Genomic DNA, 25,246 nt, shown 5'->3' on the forward strand with positions numbered 1-25,246 from the left:
TAATGAGATTAGGGGGTGCCAGAAGCATCAGAACGAAGAAAGTGTCGAAGGCAAATGTTTGTGCTTAATTTTGAAGCAGCCTTCTACTCACCATAGAATTCTTTATTATTTGTTTTGGCTCTTTAGGATTTGTTTAAATATTTGAAATTTCTCTTTGGTTTTAAAAAAGCAAAATGGCTGGCAAAAAGAGAAGAAATTTATCTTACAAAAAGGTGGTTGTGTACCAGCAGGAATTTCTACCATGTTTTGTGTTTTTGAGTGGGACTTTTAAACATTTCAGTGTCTAATATCTCTGTTTTCTGTTCCTTTTTAGGCTGTGAGAAGACAAAAGGTTCTTGAACATAGTATTCACTCTGCCCAAGAGATTGACAAAACTCTTCAATTAATTCAAGAGTCTCTTACCTTCATTGATCGGCAGTTAACAGGTTTTATTGCAGACAGAATTGATGCAGGACAAGTACCCCAAGAAGCACAGGTGAATCTTACTGGCTTAAACATCTTACAATTTTATCATTCATAACATTTTTAATTATATTGTGTTTATTTTATGGAGTTTTTTAACCACTGAAGATCAGTTCTAGAATATTGGCCCAGTTAGGCAGCATAATTTGCAACCCATTTCTTGCAGACATAATAAGTAGAATATCAAACTGATCCCATATGTAGTAATATTGCCTTTAAAGAAGAGTATGTATTTTTCAGTAATTCATGATTTATAGTTTTATCTATACTAATGTTGTAAAAATAATTTTATCATACTAAATTAAAGCCATTGCCTGTTGATGAAGTCTGAGCTACAACACTAAAGTAACAAAATGAATACTTTAAGTGTCTACTGTCTACAGTGTCTTTTTTTATCATCAATCATGTCTAGTACTTATAGTTCACTTCTTAGTAAAGCTCATTATGTACTTCATGAACCCTCTAATGAATTACATAATCACAATACTCTGTTTTAATTAGATGAATTGCCACACACTCGTAATCACATATAAAAGAAAATAATGGATAGACAATTTCTGTCAAGGACAGAACGCCACAAGATTCAAAGTAACAGAGTTTATTAGATTACAGAACTCAAAAATGCCCGTAAAAACACAAGGGCCAGGCAGTTTTTGCCTTTAAGCGCAAAAAGGGACAAAAGTAAATGTTCAAAAAATAAACCGGATTAAACCGGAGTTTAATCCGGGTAAAAACAAACTGCTTGCTTCAGCCTAGGTATTAACAGAACGAAAGCCAAGGAACAAAAGATACAAAGAATGCAACTAATTGGCAGCAGATTCCTCTCTGCTGCCAGCACTGTGCTTAGAGTAACTTGCGTCGCTCCCACACACACACAGTAGACAGGATCTCCAACACGAGCAATTCAGCCAAGGATTGTAGAAGTAGAGTAGACCAGTTCCGTTCCGTAGATCAAAGCCAGAAGCAGACGTTTGTAGTTTTTCCAAGTCCAAGAAGGGGGGAAGACAAGCCGTGGTCAGTTCAGTCCGGGTTCTCAAAGCAGGAGATGGCGTCCGTCAGAAAGACGACGGAAGGTCAAGCTAATAAGAGTAAGCACAGGTTTGCACAAACAAATGCCCACACAATCCCTCCCGCCGTCTGACCCTGGATTCCAATCAACTTACGTCTCAGCACAGGAAAGTACACAAGTCTTCAGGGAAGCGTCCCACACACACACGGATCCCAAGCGTTTGCCCAGATTACCTTGCCTGACGCAATTTGCAATTGCTCCCAAGCCCCATTTTATGCCAGTTACAAATCTTCATCACTGTCAGCTGTCCTCCTTAACCCGGGCGTTTCCTCATCACTTTCCTCGTCAGAGCTGGAACACCTCTGACTACGCCCAACAGCATCTCCAGCTGTGGATCCCGTCCCATCCCTCCAGCTAAGCCATGGGTCTAATCCTGAAGGTCCCCATTCATCTTCTGCCCCATCATGGCCAGTGGCCCCCAATTCCTCCCTTACCCGAGTCCAATCCATCTCATCCTCCTCTGAGCTAACCAGCCCCTCCTCCATTCTCTCCGTAAACCCTTCGAAAGATTCTTCGTCAGATGGTGCTGCAAATATGTCTCGCAGTCTTTTTCTCTCTCGCTCCTCGAGAGTATCTGACTCCCGAGGAGTCTTACGCCCACGTCTGTCAGTAACAGAGCCATGAGGCTCAATCATAACACTATCCCCTCTCACAAAGGCCTCCTCCCCCGATGGCGGAGAAGTGGCAGTGATACCCTCCGCTATAGCACCACGACGACTAGAGGTATCAAGTTTCAACAGCGAACGATGAAAGACTGGATGGACCTTTAAACTAGACGGTAAACGCAAACGAAACGCAACGGAAGAAATCTTTTTAACGATAGGAAAGGGACCCAAATACCGAGGCGCAAACTTTCCCCCAGCCTGTTTAATATGTTTGGAAGATAACCACACCAAATCCCCTTCTTCCAACTCCTCCCCTGCCTGCCTGTGGCGGTCAGCCTGAGTCTTCTGCGTTGCCTTAGCTTCCAACAGTAAGCGACGGGCAACATCATGCAATGCAGCCATTTCCGTAGAGCGGTACACAGGGTCCGAAGAGACCACATTGGTCGACGGCGCCACACCTCCCCGTGGGTGAAAACCATAAGTTAGCTCAAACGGCGTATGCTGACTAGATGTGTGCACCGCATTGTTGTAAGCAAATTCCGCCACCGGTAGCCACTTCACCCAAGCCGTGGGTTGATCTAAACAAAAACAACGCAGGTATTGCTCTAAGAGCCCATTAACCCGTTCCGACTGTCCATCCGTTTGCGGATGAAAGGCTGAAGAAACGTTTAACTTAGTCCCCAAGCACTCATGGAAATGTTTCCAAAAGCGTGACACAAATTGCGGAGCCCTATCTGAAATAATCACCTCGGGTGCTCCGTGCAAACGATAGATGTGCTTAGTAAATAGTAGGGCCAACGTAGGGGCCGCCGGAATGGTTGAACAAGGAATAAAATGAGCCAGTTTACTAAATAAATCCACCACCACCCAAATACAAGTATAACCCCCAGACTTAGGCAAATCTGAAATGAAATCCATGGAAATGATTTGCCATGGCCTGTCCGGAACAGGTAAAGACGACAACAACCCTCTAGGGCGCCCAACAGGCGTCTTACTCTGCTGGCAAACGGCGCAGCTGTCACAAAAGCGCAGAATATCTTGCCGCATCTTTGGCCACCAATAGCTCCTGGTAATGAGCTGCACGGTCTTGAATCTGCCAAAGTGCCCAGCCATGGGTTCGTCATGGTGGGCTCTAATCACCTCCAACCTGAGGGCCCCCACTGGTACGTAGACCTGCCCCCTGCGTACCAATACTCCGTCTTGATCTTGTAGATGCGGCAGTATGGTACGGTTACCTGCTGAGAGCAGCATCAGTTGCTCCTGTGTCCACACATCATCCCTCTGAGCCTCAAGGATCTGGTCATGTAACCCGAGCTCATTATCTACAACACACAGAGAGGCAGTAGGCAAGATGGTCTGACATACAACCTGCTCATTGGTCTTAAACTCCGGCTTGCGGGATAAAGCATCGGCCCGCAAGTTTGCCTTCCCCTCTACGAACTGCACCTTGAAGTTAAACCTGGAGAAAAACAAAGCCCATCGGATTTGACGCTGGTTTAACTTCTTTGCTGTTTGCAAGTGCTCTAAATTCTTGTGATCAGATCTGACCACGATCTGGTGCCGTGCCCCTTCAAGCCAGTGCCGCCACACCTCAAACGCCACCTTAATCGCCAACAACTCCTTCTCCCATATGGTATAGTTCTGCTCGAAGGGTGTTAGTTGCCGCGAGTAAAATCCACAGGGACGCAAGGTCCCTGAGGAATCCTTCTGAGACAATACAGCCCCCAACGCGTAGCTAGAAGCGTCCGCTTCTACCACGAACGGTTTGTCAACATCAGGATGGGTTAGTATGTTGTCCGATTGAAAACTAGACTTAAGTTGTAGAAACGCCTCGTGAGCTTCCCGCCCCCACACAAATGGCTGTTTCTTGCGCAGAAGCTGCGTCAAAGGTACCGTGAGCTTTGCAAAATTCGGAATAAACTCCCGGTAGTAATTAGCGAAACCTAAGAACCTTTGTACATCCTTCTTAGTTTTCAGCTCCTGCCATGAGTTGACGGCGTCAACCTTATGTGGGTCCATTTTAAGTTCCCTACCTGACACTACATGACCTAGGAACTCCACTTCAGGCACATGAAAGACGCATTTGGAAGCCTTGGCGAAAAGCCCATTAGCCCGCAGTCGGTGCAGAACCTGCTTGACATGTTGACGATGTTCTTTCTCGTCCTTAGAAAAAATCAAGATATCATCCAAATAAATCACTAAAAATTGGTCAATTAGGTCCCTGAACACATCGTTCATGAACCTCTGGAAGACCGCAGGAGCATTACAAAGCCCAAAAGGCATGACTCGGAACTCGTGGCATCCGAAACACGTGTTAAATGCCGTCTTCCATTCATCCCCTTCCCGTATACGGATTAAGTTATAGGCCCCCCGCAGGTCAAGCTTGGTAAAGACCTTAGCCCCTTGCACCCTTGATAACAGTTCCGAGATTAAAGGGAGCGGGTACCTATCCCGAATGGTGTATTTGTTTAGGATCCGATAGTCGCAGACCAGCCTAAGTTCCCCAGTCTTTTTGGCTACAAAGAATACTGGTGCCGCAGTTGGAGAACTAGATGGGCGAATAAACCCCTTGGCTAAATTTTCATCTAAAAACTCCCGCAAAGCTTGCCTTTCCGGTACAGTCAAGGCATACAGCCTCCCTGCTGGCAGTTTCGCACCTTCTGCCAACTTGATGGCGCAATCATATGGCCTGTGCGGTGGTAATTTGTCCGCTTCTCTTTTACAAAATACATCAGAGAACTCCCCATACTCAGCAGGCACTCCCTCCATATCAGCATGAGTAACGTTTAGAGTGCAACAATCCTGCCTCTTTAAGATCACTTTACGTGTTGCCCAATCCACTTGTGGGTTTACTACAGCTAGCCAATCCATCCCCAGGATCACATCATATCGAGGCAAGCTCGTAATATCCCACACAAACGTTCCCGTTACTCCCTGCACCTCCCACGTTACTGCTGAGGTTTCCTGGTTAACCACCCCAGTCTCCAGCAGTCTCCCATCTGCTCCCTCCACCCACACGTCGCATGCCTTGCACACTCTAGGAATGCCATGCTTCTTAGCAAACTCAATATCTACATAGGAGACCGTAGCTCCTGAGTCCAGCAGTGCCAGAGTAGAAACAAGTTCCCTTCCCCCAACAGATAATGTAATGGGTACGAAAACATGCTTCCTCCCCTCAGTTGACTGCTTGAGGAGCCCTAGTGCGTTGGACTCACGTCGCACTAGGGCTGGCCTTTTCCCGAAAGCTGGGAAGGTTTCACATTACAATTTTTGGCAAAATGCCCAGCATTCCCACAGTACAAACACAAGCCCAGCTGCCTCCTACGGCTCTTTTCCTCTGTAGACAGTTTTTTAAAGACCCCAAGCTCCATGGGCTCTTCCCCCATCACCACAGGTGCCCTGGTTACATGCATGGGTGGCGCACACATTGCTTTTGAGTGTTTACGAGCCTCGAACCTTGCGTCTAAACGCAGCACCTTAGCTACTAAGGCGTCCCAGCTTTCAGCCGGCTCCAAGCGTGCTAATTCATCCTGGAGCATATCACTTAACCCGGCAGTAAATAAAAGCATGAATGCATTTTCCCCCCAATCCAGCTGGTGGCGATACAGGTTAAACTTATTTAAGTAATCCAAAACAGTCCCCTTTCCCTGTTTCAACCGATACAGGGCCCACCCAGCGTTCTCCGTGCGGAGAGGATCCCCAAAAGTATCAGTTAACAACTTTTTGAAATTATTCAAATTGTCCTTGACTGGGTCATTTCCCAAAATTAAATTAGTGGCCCATTGTCCTGCGGAACCGGTCAACAAACTCAAAATAAAAGCCACCTTACTAGTGTCAGTAGGAAAAGCATGAGCACTGAGCTGAGAAAAATAAAGCTCCACTTGTGCCAAAAAGGTTGGCAACTTGCACCTGGTTCCGTCAAAGCGTTCAGGAGTCAAAACATGTCCTTTCACAGCAAAAGCTGTTTGGCTTACGGTAAAGGCCGTTTGCAATTGGTCTACTTTGGCTCTTAACTCATCCATCGTCTTCCTGACGGGTTTATTGCTGCAATAAACTTTTTATGGGCGTCAGGCAATCTGTCAAGGACAGAACGCCACAAGATTCAAAGTAACAGAGTTTATTAGATTACAGAACTCAAAAATGCCCGTAAAAACACAAGGGCCAGGCAGTTTTTGCCTTTAAGCGCAAAAAGGGACAAAAGTAAATGTTCAAAAAATAAACCGGATTAAACCGGAGTTTAATCCGGGTAAAAACAAACTGCTTGCTTCAGCCTAGGTATTAACAGAACGAAAGCCAAGGAACAAAAGATACAAAGAATGCAACTAATTGGCAGCAGATTCCTCTCTGCTGCCAGCACTGTGCTTAGAGTAACTTGCGTCGCTCCCACACACACACAGTAGACAGGATCTCCAACACGAGCAATTCAGCCAAGGATTGTAGGAGTAGAGTAGACCAGTTCCGTTCCGTAGATCAAAGCCAGAAGCAGACGTTTGTAGTTTTTCCAAGTCCAAGAAGGGGGGAAGACAAGCCGTGGTCAGTTCAGTCCGGGTTCTCAAAGCAGGAGATGGCGTCCGTCAGAAAGACGACGGAAGGTCAAGCTAATAAGAGTAAGCACAGGTTTGCACAAACAAATGCCCACACAATCCCTCCCGCCGTCTGACCCTGGATTCCAATCAACTTACGTCTCAGCACAGGAAAGTACACAAGTCTTCAGGGAAGCGTCCCACACACACACGGATCCCAAGCGTTTGCCCAGATTACCTTGCCTGACGCAATTTGCAATTGCTCCCAAGCCCCATTTTATGCCAGTTACAAATCTTCATCACTGTCAGCTGTCCTCCTTAACCCGGGCGTTTCCTCATCACTTTCCTCGTCAGAGCTGGAACACCTCTGACTACGCCCAACAGCATCTCCAGCTGTGGATCCCGTCCCATCCCTCCAGCTAAGCCATGGGTCTAATCCTGAAGGTCCCCATTCATCTTCTGCCCCATCATGGCCAGTGGCCCCCAATTCCTCCCTTACCCGAGTCCAATCCATCTCATCCTCCTCTGAGCTAACCAGCCCCTCCTCCATTCTCTCCGTAAACCCTTCGAAAGATTCTTCGTCAGATGGTGCTGCAAATATGTCTCGCAGTCTTTTTCTCTCTCGCTCCTCGAGAGTATCTGACTCCCGAGGAGTCTTACGCCCACGTCTGTCAGTAACAGAGCCATGAGGCTCAATCATAACAATTTCTGCTTAATATTTGAGAGACATTTATAAACTCTATAGATTTCATTCATTTTCTGAATTTAAAAAATAATTGAACTAAAATGCTTTTCTATTGATAAAAAAGTACAGATTTTAATGATAGCAAAGAAAACTTTCAAGAACAGAAGTCTGAAAATTCATAACTATGGCTACAGTTGAGGAGGGTGAAGCCTATGGAATACAAATAGGCATGCATTTATGATTGTCAGTTAATTTGTGTGGCTCTGCTCAGAAAACTTCAGGTAGTTTTACAGCTAGTTTTGCAATAACACTTTTAATATTAAAGAATATTGTCTCAAAAGTACATTAATTACTGGAACAGTTTTTTCATGCTTTTCCATCTCCATATACCACAGTAGCCTTGATCAAAGTCTATTAAGGTTCTTTTTTCAAACCTTTATGTTTCTTGTTGGTTTATTTTTTTTTTTCATTATGGCAATGTCATAAACTCTAATAATCATAAAATGCTGGAATCTTTATTTTGATTTATTTCTGGTCCAGTTTTTGTGAATAATTGAAATAATAATGGGTGTTGCTGTGTTATCTAACTTTGGATGGTAATCATTTACAACTTTAAGACAGTATAGTGCTGTCAGCAGAGAATTACTCTCATGTATGAATAAATTTCTTAAGCATTGTAACAACAGAAAGAAGACTTCCTCTTCTCTAAAACTATATGAATTATAGAAGAGGAAGTGTACTTGAGTGATGAAATGGCTAATATTAACTTTGTATGGATGATTCAGATGACAATGGATGTGGGAGATATTAAGATAGTATATAATTTTAATTTAAATAATTTGATAACAAATTACTTGGACTGTGTTAACACACTGTTTCAGCTCAGTGTAAGCTTTTCAGTCCAAAAGTTAGGTTTTGGCTTAGGAGTCAGGGATTGTGAACAGATACATACCTGTAGAAGCATCGAGAAACTCTTCTCCCTTCTATCATCTAGGTTTGTGTGTGTATATGCACCCTCCTTTACACCCTTGTGTGTAGGAAAGTAATATCTGAGATTTCTGTTTCTCTGCAATTGTTACAAACCACTGTTAATATGATATTGGGAATTAAGGCATTTGTGGGTGGGGGCCTTCAATGCTTATAATAGTGTTGCTGAAACAGAAGACCCCAATCACTGTCTAGCTGTTTAGGAAATATTGGTGACATTCATCCTATCAATCAGTAATCATGCATTCATTCTAGAAACTGAAACTTGATATCCATGGCTTCAGGCAGCAGTTTCTCCTTTTTAGACATGTTAGATATTGAATGTGGTACTATTTCATGTATATTATATTATTTCAAGTTCCTTTCCCTAGTTATGCCTCAGATTTCTGATTGATAGTTTGAGCTTGAAAACCTGGCTCTTTACTCAGGCCTTTAGATAAAGATTGCTCATCCCCATAGCAATCTGTATCTGTGACCATTCTTGTACCGGTTTGCACTTTTTACCTATGTCAACTTGATATAGACACAGGGTCTATTCCCATCCCAATTTGCACTTCCAAAAATTTGCAGCACTTTATCAGTCACCTTGTGTTTACAATATTTATATGGTACACCTTACCCAGTCTACTTTTACAACCTCTCCGTTTTAATCCATGTTTTTATTAGTTCTTGTCATTTGTTTTTATTGGCTAATGTTTAATTTTTTATAATTGTGCATGTTCTTTGTCTATTGTTGTGTTTTATATTGCTATTGTTTTTATTCGGGCTTGGCCCCATGTAAGCCGCCCTGAGTCCCCTTTGGGGAGATAGAGGCGGGGTATAAAAATAAAGTTGTTGTTATTATTATTATCATCATTATTATTATCATCATCATAAAGAGACTCCAATTTGTAGCCATGCCCAATTGAATAGATCACAAGGTGAAATATCACAATGATTTCATATTATTAAGTCCCTTCACAATTTTAATAAGCATTTGGATAATACAGCCAAGTCAAAAGTAAAATTACTGGAGTGATGAAACAGTTACATCATGTTCTAGTTTACATAGTCAATATAATGTCATTCTGTGGATACATCCCAATTTACAATCACATAGCTTGCCCTCTTTTCCTTGTTACATTTTAATTAACTGGATTCAATCGAACTGTCAATTTCTGTCCATTTTCTCAGGTGCTGATTCTCTTTTTTACTTATCCCTTTGTTAATGTCAAATATGTTGATATTGATTGGATATTTCTTGAACAAGACAAATTTAAAATTCTGACTATGAGATGTTACATAAGGGCTTAACACATTGGATATCTATCTTATATTAAGTCTGACCTTCTCTGATAAGTTTTGTTCAATTGTGTTTTTCAAAGGATTCTGCAGATAAACATTTCGAATGAAAAATACATTTTGTAAAATAAACCAAAATGGCACAAAGGTAATTGACAAGTTACTTAAGTAGATTCAAAGTAAGATTTTTGGTATTCCACATCAGTAATATAGTCACACTGTGCATTCACATTAATAACCTATTTGTTTCAATCTAATCATCAAAGTATAGAGAAGACAGATAAAAATTAGATATCCCTCCTGTGTGTAAACATTTTATCTTCACACCTAAACTTCAGAGACCCAGAACTGGGTTGTTCTCATTGCTAGTTCACAACTGGAATATCAACCTAAGGATCCGTCTCCCAAGTCACGTGACTTAAGAAGAAGGTACTGCCCCAAAACAGGCCCAGAATGAATCCCCAGCACCAAGCCAAATGGGCTAAAGAACTTAATTCCTCCCACTACCTGCCAAGTGGCCATCTAGTTAAGACCCCTCCACAGGCCAATTGTCTAAGTCCCCAACAGTTTATGGAAGGCAAAAAAAACCACATGGAAAAGGAGGGGAAATATTACAGAGCTTTGATATGACATCTCATGTATATTTTCTAGTAAAAATAATCTTCTTTGATTTCAAGCACATTGCCTTTGTTCCAACAGAAAATTCAATCAGAGTTGACAAGCCATGAGATTAGCTTGGATGAAATGAAAAAACGGAACCGAGGAAAAGATGCTACCAAAAGGATAGTCTCCCAAATAGATATTGCACAGGTTTGTACATTTCACTTTATTTTACATATTCAGTATAAATCCTTTCTTTATAATATGCACACATAAAGGAACCAATCATTGATAACATGTTGGTATCCTGTATCTCAAAAAGTGTTTCCCTTTGCTTATTATTTCTTTTGGCTTAGTTTACAGCATATTTAATTGGTTTAGAATGAGGCAGAGGAGAAAAGAAGATTTGTTCAGTTATTGAGATTTCAGAAGCTAAATGTGTTTTTCAGTCTAAAAAATTCGAAATGAGTTATGTTGTTGGATTCATTTGCATTGATATTACTTTGTCACAAACAAACCAATATATGTTCTCCTTTCTGTTTTGTGAAACCAGCTCAGTGATCCAGAGAGATGTTCCCCCTTTGAACAACCACTCTGATAGCATATGGCAAACATTACTGAAAGTTAGTCTGATCCCCAAAATGGCAACACTTCCACATTCCTAACAGAAATAAACAAAAATCAAATTCTCATCTACTCCTATCTCCAATCAATTATGCAGTGGTTCTCAACCTTTGGTCCTCCAGGTGTTTGGACCTTCAACTCCAACATTTCCTAACAGATTTCTGGGAGTTAAGTCCAGAACAACTGGAGGACCAAAGATTGAGAACCACTAAGCTACAGAATTTTGCAGAAATCCTGCTCTAGAGGTGCACCAAATGATAAGGCTTCACATTTGAAATATGCAATTAAAAAAAAAACTACCATGTCATCAGCATTTTTATATGCAGCTATAACTGGTAAAGGGAGACATGCTAAGAGCAGTATGGACACACCTTACACCTAATAGATCTCTATCAGACATTCCCTTTTCCTTGCAAACTTAGGGGTTTACCTCCATGTCCTGGATCAGGAGAATCCAAGAATACTCAAAGGATACAAAACTAAGACTGAAATATGCTCCATTCTAAGTCTTCAGAAAGTTATAATTATGTATAACTGTCATTCACTCATCAGAATACCACAGCAGATAAATTTAATCTGCATACTGTGTCTAATCTTTTTCCTTTCTCATATTTTTTCTTAGAAAAAATTACAAGATGTTTTCATGAAGTTTCGTTTGTTTCAAAAGCCAGCAAATTTTGAGCAGCGCTTACAGGAATGTAAAAGAATTTTGGATGAGGTAAATATGCAAGTGCCAAAGTTGGAGATGAGGAGTGTGGAGCAGGAGGCCGTACAGTCACAGCTGGATCATTGTATGGTGAGTGTTGTCATTGCAGTAGTTCACACGACATGCCATTTGTGCAAAGAATCTATCATCTTCATTTCCTCCTACAAGTATATTAAGAAACAATTCTCTCTTTTTTATATGTGTGTGGGCTAGAAACTGTATAAAACTCTTAGTGAAGTGAAATCAGAAGTGGAAACAGTAATAAAAACTGGCCGCCAGATTGTACAGAAACAGCAAACAGAGAATCCTAAAGAACTGGATGAAAGGCTCACAGCTTTGAAATTTCAGTATAATGATTTGGGGGCCAAGGTAAGTTTCCCATTTTAATGCAAAATTAATTGTGGTGTCTTATTTGTAAAGTGAAAAGCATCTGTTCATCTTAAGAGCAGTTTCCTTTCCTTTTTAAAATTAGTCTTATTTGTGTTTGCTTTTCTATTGAGAAAATGCATGACTTCCATTAGGTAACTATTCAGAAAAGCAATTAAATATTCAGGAAATGTAACTAAACTATTTTGCTTCATCTAAGTTCAGATCTTGTCAGAAATACATCCTATCTCTTTGAAATAACTTGTAACTGGTTTTTTTTTAACTTTCCCCTTAATTTCTTATTCGCATTTAATTGAAGTGTAATGGGGAAAACATTTAGCATGAAATATATGTTAACTGTGACTCATATCTACTGATTCACTGTGCAATGATACCTCAAAGGTTAATCTTCACATAAGATCTTACATTTTGAAGGTGATATGACTGATGTGGACTAGTGTTTTTTTCTTAGTTAGTTTTCTTAGTTTTATATGGACTGGAGTTAAATATATAGAGAATGTTCATCAGAATGTTTGTGTCTATATTTTTGATGGCAATTGTTAGAATATTTAAAGCACCAGATCAATTTTCTAAAATAAGACTAAGAATGTGTGTGTGTTTTGTGCAATTGCAGCAAGGCAGGGAAAGTATGAAAAAGGTAGACTTGCAAAAATAATTAAAAGTGGCTTATTATTATTTCAAAGAAGTAATCATGTTAGTGTCTTGCTGCATAAAAACATGGTTGCAACTGCAGCAGCATTAATCATATTTTACCACCTGATCAAATGTCAAAAATTGTTCCGTTCCCCAGCTCTGGTCTTTCTTGGCTTTACCCAGTTCTGGACACATTTATCCAACTTTTGATTCAATCATGTGTATTCTTTTCCCTGAGTATTACATTCATCATGCATCATCCTTACAATAATAGTGTGAAGGAGTTTGTGTGTCAGCTGGTGGTCCTTTCTACACAGTCCTTATAGCCCAGGATCTGATCCCAGGTTATCTGGTTTGAAATTGATTATATGCACTGCCAGAAAACCTGGGATAAGCAGATATTCTGGGATCAGTTCCTGGAATATAGCAACTGTGTGGAAGGGCCCTCAGAAGCACCCATGGGTCTCCAGGCTGAGCAATATTTTTAAATGTGTGCCAAAGCTCTATCCATTATGACTACAACATAGAATGGGAACCTGTGAAGACTATTTTACCAATTTCTTATTTTCAACAAGGAATTTATTCTTGTCCTTTTGAGACAGTTTATCAAGAAACTGCTACTCTCCTTTCTAAGAAGTCTTCCTTCCAGGTTGAGAAACAGAAATACAAGGTTTTCTGTTTTAAAATCAAGGTTTCTGTAATAGAAAGACAATTGTTCACATTGGTGTAGCAAAACAGACATACAGAGAAAATGAGAAATAAAGGATAGGGCAGCTTAATTGATTAGAAAGATACAAAGAATTCATCCAATGTTTTCAATTTGAAAAAAAAAAAACCTCAGAATACTGTGCAAGCTGTTATAGTCTTCTCCAATTTATGCAGTTGGCGCAAAAATGTCTTGCAGACATAATAACATAAATAGCTCATTAAATCATAGGTGAATCAAGAATATATCAGTGTATTAAGAATGAAACAAACAAGGATTCATATTGCTATTTTAAAATCAAGCATTTGATTTTTTTATTTTAGTAGTAATTATTGACGTGTGTGCCTTACCAATGATTCCAACAATAGAATATTAAACATTAACATCATTAGAAAGCAGTGTTCCCATACCATCTCTCAAGTGGTGTCTTATATGGAATTCAGAGGGGGTTGTATTTTCTCATTTCAAAAACATAAATCAATCACTGGAAGTAGCATATTAGAAAAAAGTGACAAGCAGAGAAAGCAGTTTATCTCTGTTTTGTTTTGGCTCAGAAACACTCCCAAACGCCTTGTCAGCTATGATAGGAATGATATAGGGATTATATTAGAATCTTGTAACTCTTAAACTCCTTCCAGGAAGGTCATTCTGATGTGATAAAGATACTGGCAAAGAAAAAAGCATTAAAACAATAAACATTCCTTCATTCTGACTCTACACTAAGTTTGCATGACAGGGAAAAAGTAGACAGACACATTCTATTCCATATATTGTTTAATTCAGTTCAAATATTGGGAAATGTATCAAGAAAACAGGGCAATTGGTACAGCTGTGTAAAAAAGAAATACCTTAAGGTGGCAGTGTTTCCTATATTTTAATAACATTGTATACAACCATTATTAGAGTTATTTTAATGCTGTTTTGTTGAAAACTTGAAGTTAAAATTGTGCCTATGTGATCATGCTTTCTATAATTCTGTAATGCATTACCTTTTTACACCCTTTCCATCCATATGTCCACTCAGCCAATTCAGAAATTAGAATTGGAGGAATAAAGTTAGTAAGGAATTCAATTAACAATAAGACTGTTTGCTGCAAAAAGAACCAAGATGAATTATACCAGCAATCTTGTACGCTCTTCACTTGAGAGCATCAAACCTTGTAAAATTTCTTCTTTAAAATAGAAACATAACATTTGATTATGCTGCTAAATTCAGAGCTTGGAACTTTACTTTTCTAATGTGCAGATTTTTTTGAAAATGTGAACATAGGTAAATTTGACTATCAAGAATATATATCGCAATATTTTTGCAGTATTCGCAAAAGAAAAACAAAGGGGAGGGGTGATCTCTCCCCCCCCCCTCTCCTAGTCAGCAGCTGCCTTTTGCAAACCTCAGCAATGGCACCCCAGGATGGCCAAGAGCCTTTTGGCTCTCCATAGCTGCCACAACAATGGTGACAGAACCATCCCCCTGTCCTGTGTGGTGGAGCCTATGGAAAATGGAATGACTGTGTGAACAGCAGGACTAGTTCCAATTCAGAATTGGCCCAACTGTTTAAGTGACTCCAAAGTAGGGGGCTGGTATGGAACTTCAGAGACGCTCCACAGCATTCTCCAATTTTGGCTAATACAGGGCAAAACCATGTTAAGCCTTGTTCCGTCTTGGGGTGAGGAGGGCCTTTCTGCTGCCAATTCTAACCCTCCCAGCTTTAGAGTGCACATAGATGATATTATTATTATTATTATTATTATTATTATTATTATTATTATTATTATTTTATTGTATGACACAACAAACAAGATAGACATGCTGGATTTCATATCACAAAATCACAAGTCGAACACTTCCCAAGTGTCTAGGACTGTGTGATGTATTTTCGGATGATGCATGCAGATCCCAGTAGGGTGGCCTTTTACAGTTGGCAGATCGTAATTTTGTCAATGTCTATTGTTTCCAAATGCCAGCTGAGATCTTTTGGCACGGCACCCAGTGTGCCCATCACCATCAGGACCACCTGCACTGGTTTCTGCCAGAGTCTTTAAAGTTCAATCTTGAGGTCCTGATAGCAGCTAAGTTTTTCCTGTTGTTTTTCGTCAATGCGACTGTCACCTGGGATGGCAACATCAATGATCCAAACCTTTTTCTTTTCCACAACTGTGATGTCTGGTGTGTTGTGTTCCAGAACTTTGTCAGTCTGGATTCGGAAGTCCCACAGTATCTTTGCGTGTTCATTTTCCACAACCTTTGCAGGTTTGTGATCCCACCAGTTCTTTACTGCAGGGAGGTGGTACTTGAGGCATAAGTTCCAATGAATCATTTGGGCCACATAGTTGTGCCTCTGTTTGTAGTCTGTCTGTGCGATTTTCTTACAGCAGCTGAGGATATGATCAATGGTTTCATCGGTTTCCTTGCAGAGTCTGCATTTTGGGTCATCAGCTGTTTTTCGATCTTGGTCTTAATTGCATTTGTTCTGATGGCTTGCTCCTGGGCTGCAAGGATCAGGCCTTCTGTCTCCTTCTTCAGTGTCCCATTCGTGAGCCATAGCCAGGTCTTCTTACCAGCTTTTCCTTCAATTTTGTCAAGGAACTTTCCATGCAATGTTTTGTTGTGCCAGCTGTCAGCTCAAGTTTGTAGTGTGGCTTTCTTGTACTGGTTTTTTGTCTGCTGTGATTTGAGGAGTTTCTGATTTTTGACTTCAATCAAAGCAGGTTCTTCACTTTGCTTTACATATTCTGCCAGGACATGTTCTTCTTGTTTGACTGCTTGTTTTACTTGTAAGAGTCCTCTGCCCCCTGATCTTCTAGGCAGATATAGCCGGTCAACATCACTGCGGGGGTGCAGTGAATGATGAATGGTCATGAGTTTTCTTGTTTTTCCAAATTGTCCAAATTGTCCAGTTCCATCTGTGTCCAGTTTATAATGCCAGCAGTATATCTTATGACAGGTATGGCCCAGGTGTTTATGGCCTTGATGGTGTTGCCTCAATTGAGCTTGCTTTTAAGAATTTTTCTGACCCTTTGTGTGTATTCTTTGCTGACCACAGTTTTCACATGTTCATGCTTGATGTTGTCCAGCTGTAATATGCCCAGATATTTATAGGCCTCTGGCTGATGACACTTTATTGTTTGGCCATTGGACATATTTATGCCCTCACTTTCAATGATTTTACCCTTCTTCAATGCCACTGTCGAACATTTGTCCAAACCAAATTCCATGCTCATATCAGTGCTAAAAATTCGGACAGTGTTGGTCAGAGACTGGATTTCAGTTTCCGTTTTCCCATACAGCTTCAGGTCATCCATGTACATCAGATGCGAAATTTTGTGAGATTTTTTAGATGTTTAATAGCCGAGATTTGTTTTTTGTAAGATTGTTGACAGAGGGATCATGGCAATAATGAAAAGCAGAGGGGACAATGAGTCTCCCTGGAAAATTACTCTTCTGATGTTGACAAGTCCATAGCTTTCATTTCCAACAAACAGTTCAGTTTTCTAGTGCTCCATCATGTTTTCAATGAAGGTGCCAACGTTTTTACAAATCCCGATGGCGACCAGGCACTTGAAGATCCAGCTGTGTGGGAGTGAGTCAAAGGACTTTTTGTAGTCAATCTACATCATGTGAAGATTAGCTTTTTGGCTCTTACAGTTCTCCAGAATCATTTGTCAATCAATAACTGGTCTTTTGTGCACCTGCTTTTCCGTTTGTCCGATTATTATTATTATTATTATTATTATTATTATTATTATTATTATTATTATTATTATTATACATTTTATTTGTTACCCACCCATCTCTCCTAATAACTCAAGGCAGAGTACAGCAAAGTCAAAATATATGAACATAAAATACATACAATAAAATACATAGATAAACAGTTTTTATTGGCATAAACAGTGACCTTCTTTCACTATAAGGGGGTATTTTCTTCATCAGGTAGAGTTGTGTTACTGGAATATCTGTAGCTTCCTGCGTCATATATGTTTTGTGTGTTTGTTTGGTATTATTTGGTACTTTTCTTTGGTATTATTTGGTACTTGGTAAGGGTAGAGAAACACAGCAGCAGAATATTTAAAGATGTGTAGAAAACAGAATGCAGATCATGATAGTCTATCACACATGGTGACAAATGTTTAATGAACCATGCTAATATTTTAAGATGCACAAAACCTCTAGTTGAGGTAGCTAGAGGTTTAGGACTTAGAATTAATTTGAGTAATTGGAAATATAAAACAAAGGATAGATAGACTCCACAATCATGTAGAACCAACAGATTGTTTTGGTCAGAAATGTGTATGTCATGTGTCACACAGTTTGGAACATCAGGATGCTTGGTCTCTTAAAATACCCCCTCCCAATTTTTTTTTTATATGCAGGTAACTGAAAAAAAGCAAGAACTAGAGAAATGTTTGAAATTATCTCGTAAAATGAGAAAGGAAATGAGTGCTCTGACAGAATGGCTGGCAGTGACAGATTCAGAACTGACAAAGAGATCAGCAGTAGAAGGAATGCCTATCAATTTAGATGCTGAAGTCGCCTGGAGCAAGGTAATAATATATATTTTCCTCCCTTGTAAATTCACATACGTGTTCTTGGAGTTATCTTACTGTCACAACAATGCCTTTCCTCCCCAAACAGTAAACAACATATAATTTAAGCTATAAATAGTTTTGGTAGTGTCCTTTACTATTCACACAATTTAATGGTTGGTGAAATACAGCCTGACCAAAAAAAAGTTTGAGCCCAAAATGTAATGTTTTAACCTTAAGCTATAAAGCAGGATAGGTTTGAAGTGCCATATCATATTTTTAAAAGTTCTTATAAGGTATGTGGCTAGGCTGAAGAAAGATATACGTATTTTAAAACAAACAGTAATACCATTTATCCTTTTATATACTTTCTTGGATGTGTCCTTATGTTGTCCTTCAAGGAATATCTTTTTTGAGACATAAATGGTAAATTTAGTGGAGTCTTGGTAGCCATGTACCTCATAACTTTTGACTCAGTGAAAGCATCGAAGCACTCTATCATTTTATATCAGCTTTATATATTATTAGGTGTTAGCCCATAAAAGTTGCTGACATTTCATCAGTAGTATCTGGTGTTTCCATGTGTGCTGTGGATTTTATTCTGAACCTTTAAGATGTTGAATCGTATGCCCAAAGTAGGACCTAGAAATCTTTCAAGTTTGAAATAAAATGTAAGTAGCACCTTGGACACCTTTGAAATCTGGAAGAAATACAGTTGACGCAGTGCCTCACTGAATTCCTGTGCCACTCCCTGGCATATTCATGCAGACAGGGAGTAATTGGTGACAGAGGTGTGTCTTGCTATGTCCAAGTCGCCAGATGTCTAAGGACAAAAGCATTCTTCAACAGCTCCTGAGATTTCTCTAGTAGACACCTTTGTTATTATACATTCATATATCAGTGGTATCAAACTTGTGGCCCTGCTGCTGTTTTGGACTTCAGCTCCCAAAATTCTGAGCCATTGGGCAAGCTGGCAAGGGCTTCTGGGAGTTGTTGGTCCAAACATCTGGAGGGTCACAGGTTTTACACCTTTGATCTATATGGACATAGGCAGATGTTCCTCTAATGTTCCTGTTCTCCCCTTTTTGGTGGCTTCTAATATAAATACATACATCTACTGACTTCTTTCATACCTTCAATGTAAGTACAATAGAGTCTCACTTATCCAACGTTCTGGATTATCCAACACATTTTTGTAGTCAATGTTTTCACTATATCGTGATATTTTGGTGCTAAATTCATAAATACACTAATTACTACATAGCATTACTGCATATTGAACTTCTTTTTCTGCCAAATTTGTTGTCTAACATGATGTTTTGGTGCTTCATTTGTAAAATCATAACCTAATTTGATGTTTAATAGGCTTTTCCTTAATGCCTCCTTATTATCCAACATATTCGCTTATCCAGCATTCTGCCAGCCCGTTTATGTTGGATAAGTGAGACTCTACTGTATGTACATTGTAGAAACTCCTGTGTGAAGCATCCATAAATATTCAGATGTTTTATTCTTATACATTTATTTTAAATAACTTATTATTTCAATTGGTTTCTTTTTTGACTAGTGAAATTCAAAAAGTATTTTTGTTATTAATAGGTTTGCATTTACATTTTGAGAACAAGTGCTTATAATAGTTAGAATAAACCTGAAAAGCCAATAGTTCAAATAATTACTTGCCAATCATGAATTATAGTTCTGCCAGACTATTGGTCTATCCCTGTGCACATCTATATATATAATAAAAGTCAATGTTTGTATGCGGCAGGCGGTGTATGTGGCGGGCGGGCGGTGTATGTGCCAGCTTTCTGATTGGCCGCCACTATCACAGGCCACTGTGACTGCCAGGAATCACTGACATGGACCAAACTTGGCACACTTAACCCCCATGACGCACTTAAAGTCCTGATGCCGTTTGCGGGACTATGGACCATGGATGGTGGGATTTGTAGTACTTTCAATCACTACGACTTCCACAGGCCACTGCCAAGCCCACCAGTGACGGAACTTGACCAAACTTGGCAGACAGAACCCCCATGAACCCCTTTCCATCCTTGGGCACATTGGGGGAGGATGGATCAAGTAGCTTTGCTCACTTCTTGCTCTGGGAGTTGTAGTTCACCCTTATACAGACAACATTAACCCAGCCGACTTCGGATCTGGACCAAACTTGACACACAGCCCCATCATGCCCAACTATGCATACAGGCAGGGTTTTGGGGTGACTGATCTTTGCCTCTGGGAGTTGTAGTTCACCCTTATACAGACAGCACTGAACCCTGCTGACTTCGGATCTGGACCAAACTTGGCAGACTGCCTCATCATGCCCAACTGTGCATACAGGCAGGGTTTCGGGGTGGTTGACCTTTGCCTCTGGGAGTTATAGTTCACTTTTATACAGACAGCACTGAACCCAGCCGATTTCGGATCTGGACCAAACTTGGCACACTGCCTCATCATGCCCAACTCTGCATACAGGCAGGGTTTCAGGGTGATTGACCTTAGGCTCTGGGAGTTGTAGTTCACCCTTATACAGACAGCACTGAACCCAGCTGACAACGGATCTGGATCATACTTGCCACAGAGAAGCCCCATGACCAACTAAACATACTGCAGGGGTTTAGGGGAATGGACTTTGATTTTAGGAGTTATAGTTCACCTGCATCCAGAATGTACTGACTCCTGCTGACATGGCCAATTGTGCATACAGGCCTGCTTTGGGGGTTATTGTCCTGGGAATCTGGAAGTTGTAGTTCACACTTATCCAGACAGCACTGGACCCAGCCGACGACGAATCTGGACCAAACTTAAGTGATATTTCCTCACATCCCAAAACAACTCAATGCCCTCTACTAATAACCCAGGCACCGCTGGGGCCCCAAGCTAGTTATGTATACAAAAAAGTTAAAGTGGTATACTATATTATCAGATATTTATACCACAACTGCAGCTTAAATAAACAAGCACGTCTTTAATTGAATCTCATTAATGTTTAAACAATAACCTCAGCGCTCCAGAAGTTGTATATTTAATATGGGAGATTTTCTGATAAGGCCACCTGTATTGTAAAGGGTTTGTTGTTATTTCTTAGTCCCAGAATAAAAAGATAGCAACCTGTTTCAAAAATTCAAGAAGACAAATGTCATTAACATTTCAAAGTTTAGAGATATTTTCTGATTTAACACACTGCTCATGCCAACAAACCAAAACATGATTTACTCATGGATGCAGCTGATAAGAGAAAGTTAGTAAAAAGAAAGTATTGATTTACTGTCCAATTTAACCAAATTTGAGAAGCTAAATCAGAAATTCTCAGATTTTTGTAAAGTATGTCTTAATGAATTCAGGAAGAAAATATCTTTCTGAAGTTGATAGAATAATAGTTGATAGACATTCTTATTCTGGTTCACAAGACTCCCCGAATGCTGATGAAAAGAATATCTGAGTGTGTGCGTGCATGTGTGTAGCTTGTCAACGTATGGATCCTATGACTTTCATAGGGATGCCTTATACAAGGAATACACAGAGGTAGTTTTACTATAGAGGTCTAAATCCAGTTGTTAGTCCTAACAACACTAAATTAGTTGGAACACTGTAGATCAACATATTAGTAAATCTTACTAATTCTGTGATATTGTTCTCATTGTATTTAACAATTTGATTTAGTCCAGATGTCTGTATAGTAACATGAGGTAAGAAGGTAGCTTATACTGGGTAGGACCTTTAGTGTCTCCATTTTTCATATTGAAAAAGAGTCAGTGGGAATTAAATTAGTGTGATAATAACCAGACGTATGGAATTAGTTCAGGGCATGAAGTGTAAGGTTTACAGACTTAGATATAACCTCTGAACAGATCTTATACTTTTTCCTTGACTCCCTAAATCACCTGTCAATTCTCATCTGTCGATTCAATTCAATTCAATTCAGTTTGGTTTGGGGCATTTGGAAACAACCCAGATTTCACAGTGAATTGATGAAATAGGTAAATTTATGCTAATATTACATAATACATTCTAAAATCTTGGGCTTTATTAAAGAAGCATTGACCTCCTCTAGTTTAGTATAATAGATAAATTTAAATTGGTCTCTATTTCTCTTAACTGAACATAAACTGGGCAGGGGAGTCTCAACTTTTTTTTCCTTTCTGTATATAACAGTGCTGTTTTACAACAAATATTTAAGAAAGTTTCATTTTTTCTCATATTTATTGTCCTGCATCTGCTTTCCATAGGCAACACAACATGAGATTGAGAAACGACAACTTCAGCTGAAGAACATCACTGATTTGGGAGAAGGCCTGAAAGGGGTGCTAAAAGGGAAAGAAAGTTTAGTGGATGATAAACTCAGCCTTCTGAGCAGTAATTGGATAGCAGTAACTTCACGAGCTGAGGAATGGCTTAATTTGTTGTTGGTAAGAATTACTTATTATTATTACTTGCTTACTTGCTTCCTATCTCCCTGATGAATGAAAACTCCAAAAACAGCCCAACACAATTCATTTTTTAAAATTTGAATGGAGTGTATTGGTACTTGGCATCTTTGTGATACAATGATTTGTTTTAATTTCACCTCGCTGTTTCCCAATCTTAAACTTACACACAATGTAAGCATTAACAGATTCAAAGTAACTCCAGGTTTTAAAGGTTTTCAAAAACATTCAGGAAAATTCCAGACATCAAATGCTTCACTCACTAGAGGGTTAATTATAATTATTGGAACTTTTTGTGTATGTGTTTTCTGCACTTTATCCATATACTTTTTGAAATACACTAACAAGAACCATGGTTTGCTATAAAGGCATTTTTATATTTGACTTTTTATAGGTGATCTGTTTCCTAATGTTTTTTAACATGAAAATAGTCTTATGTTGCAGTTTGCTACATAGGTCTATGTTTTGACTGAGATAGCTGTTAGAAGTCCATGATCAATTTTCTAGCCAGTCATCAAAATTCCCTAGTCAGTCAGAATCAACTCATATCCAAAGATGTAGAGCTGGAGACAGCACACCTTAACTAAAACCATGGGTGAACTTGAATTTAAAGTTCACTGTTCATAACATTCACATCACTGCTCTGGACTATCTCCTGCAAGATAGGTTGCCATTCTTTAGGGTCAGATACAGCAAAGCTCCTTTTAGAAGTCTTGGAATGAACACACACATACTATAAGTTGCCAATTATTGCCATGTGGCAATTACTATAGCTCCATGCATTTATTAATAATGAACTAGAGACCAGCCAATAATTTGACAAGCTGTTGGAAATGTCAGACTTATTAGACACATTGGTGGCCCACACCTCCTAGATCTAGAGGTAAATAGATAATAGGAAAGTGAGCTGAATGAAAAGAAAAACAAGCTGATGGAAGGTTGTAATTTTGTGTCTTAAGCAATGTAATGTATATAAATAACTGAGCAAGTACTATGACCAATTTCATTTTACATATGATTTAACTATACAACAGCTGTTTGATCCTTACAGCTACAATAGTCCATCTCAATTGTGATAACAACTATAGACAAAAATAAATGTTTCACACAGGATTCTTTCAGGATTTCAAAAGTGTGTTTTTCATATGTTATTTGTAAGACTTGTACACAATGGATAGATACACAACATATATTTTCATGGCTATTTCCATGACTATTTTAACTTTTCATCAATTTCATAGTCTGCCTGAAACTTCTAAAGGATCAAATGGTCAAATCCCCAGGTTTATAGATTTGTATCTGCTTTTTTTGCTATAGCAAAATGCAACTTTACTTGCACTAATTTTTAATTTGTTTTATAGACAGCAACATTGTTCATATTATTATAATACTTTACAGTTGAGATTATTTCAGTTTTCTTATCTTATGTTTTTAAAGAGCAAATATGGAAGTATTCTACATAGTAGCATTTATGACAGAGATGGAAATCCTGCACCTCTCAATATACTGTTGAACTGGACCTTGAAATGATTTACTAATGATGATGAATTCTGATTAGGTGTTTCGGTTCAGCAACATCTAGTTCAGACCTGTACAACCTGTGACCCTCCAGGTGTTTTGGACTTCAGCTCCCAGAATTCCTGACCACTGGACTAACTGGTCAGGGCTTCTGGGAGCTGGCAGTCCCAAATATCTGGAGGGCCACAGGTTATGCAAGTCTGATATAGAGGGTCACATAAATTTCACCACTTTGGTCTACTCTTTGAAAATCTGAAGCTCTCTTGAGTTAATGTGAAACTAGTTATTTGAGCCTGGCCAATATTACTAATGTCATTATCCTTTTTTTGTCATGGTCAATACTTTTCAAAATAACATGATCTGCTTTCTTTTCTACATGCAGACATATCAGAAAAGTATGGAAACTTTTGATCAGAATGTTGCTAACATTACTACTTGGATGTATCGGACAGAAATATTTTTGGATGAATCTGAGATCCAAAGACCTGAACAAAGGGAAGAAACTCTTAAGGTAACAAATGCAATTTTCTCAAAATCTTTCATTATCCAAACCCAACAGGTAATGTATATCTAGGGTTTGTGCTCTATAGGAAAAATCTGTTTGAAATGGTAACATTGTTTTTCTTTTTGCAAGCTATTCAGCTTTTCAATTGCTTAATTAGAATAAATTAATTAGAATAAAAGTAAATGAGCTTAATAAGGAAAAATGTTATTTTAAGCCTTAAGATTTCATGGTGAGTAGAACACTTATTTTGAGCCCGTCTCCTGAATACTGTTTACATCTGTTTAAAAATGGAACACAAGCATTATTTTTATCAGTTTGCTCCTTTTATCAAATATCTTTTCTTCTGAGAATTGTTATATATTACATATTCATGTCACTTCAAAGATTTTAGCTCTGCAAGCAATGATTTTGCTGGACAACATTGTATTAGAATTTGATATAATCCTGGTGGAAGTGGTTTATCATCTAAAGAGAGATGTGTAATATCATATTATAGGAAGGGATAAAAATGTATGTGAAAAAAAATGAAAAACATTTTTATAAAAATTAAACAGAACCTGCCAATATATGAGGCACTTCCTTCAAATGTGGCATGCAATACGCAATTGTCCTTTCAAAGTGTTCTTTTGTTCACAGCAAGATGCTTGCTTTTCTAAAGATATTATATTTTGTCCTCACAGCATAGCTCTTCATCCCTTCCGAGAGATTCTTCTTCAAGTTTCTGTCCTCTCTCTTTCATACAGAGAATATTTTTTCTCACACAGCTTTCCCTCATAAACTCTCTTGATCCTGGTGGGTTCAGATCCAATTACAGTCTCCTTCAGTAGCTATTCTAGGAAAAGCAGATGACCTGGCAAAAAGAGCTAGTTCCTTTCCACTAACAATTTTTTTCATCTTTATCTCTGTTATAGTTTTTGTTAGTCAATATTGGCTAGAAAGAGATAAACTATATTAACATTGTTTGTGAACATCAAACTATAGGAGAACAGAGATGTTTC

At 39.1% G+C, this 25,246-nt stretch overlaps 1 protein-coding gene across 14 annotated transcripts in view; it reads left to right on the plus strand.

Moving 5' to 3' along the window:
- dmd (dystrophin) overlaps positions 1-25,246 on the plus strand; it is a 1,684,732-nt gene that overhangs the window by 765,588 nt on the left and 893,898 nt on the right. For all 14 annotated transcript variants that reach the window (XR_010004953.1, XM_008107345.3, XM_016992722.2 and 11 more), the window contains 7 exons: positions 314-475; positions 10,312-10,422; positions 11,459-11,632; positions 11,756-11,911; positions 17,643-17,813; positions 22,028-22,207; positions 24,126-24,254. Coding sequence is in view for 13 of the 14 variants with exons in the window: in XM_008107345.3 (XP_008105552.2) it covers positions 314-475; positions 10,312-10,422; positions 11,459-11,632; positions 11,756-11,911; positions 17,643-17,813; positions 22,028-22,207; positions 24,126-24,254 (1,083 nt within the window). In the remaining variant the exon portion in view is untranslated. The remainder of the gene's footprint in view (positions 1-313; positions 476-10,311; positions 10,423-11,458; positions 11,633-11,755; positions 11,912-17,642; positions 17,814-22,027; positions 22,208-24,125; positions 24,255-25,246) is intronic.

Source organism: Anolis carolinensis, chromosome 3, assembly GCF_035594765.1.
Source record: "Anolis carolinensis isolate JA03-04 chromosome 3, rAnoCar3.1.pri, whole genome shotgun sequence".
Lineage (NCBI taxonomy): Eukaryota > Metazoa > Chordata > Lepidosauria > Squamata > Dactyloidae > Anolis > Anolis carolinensis.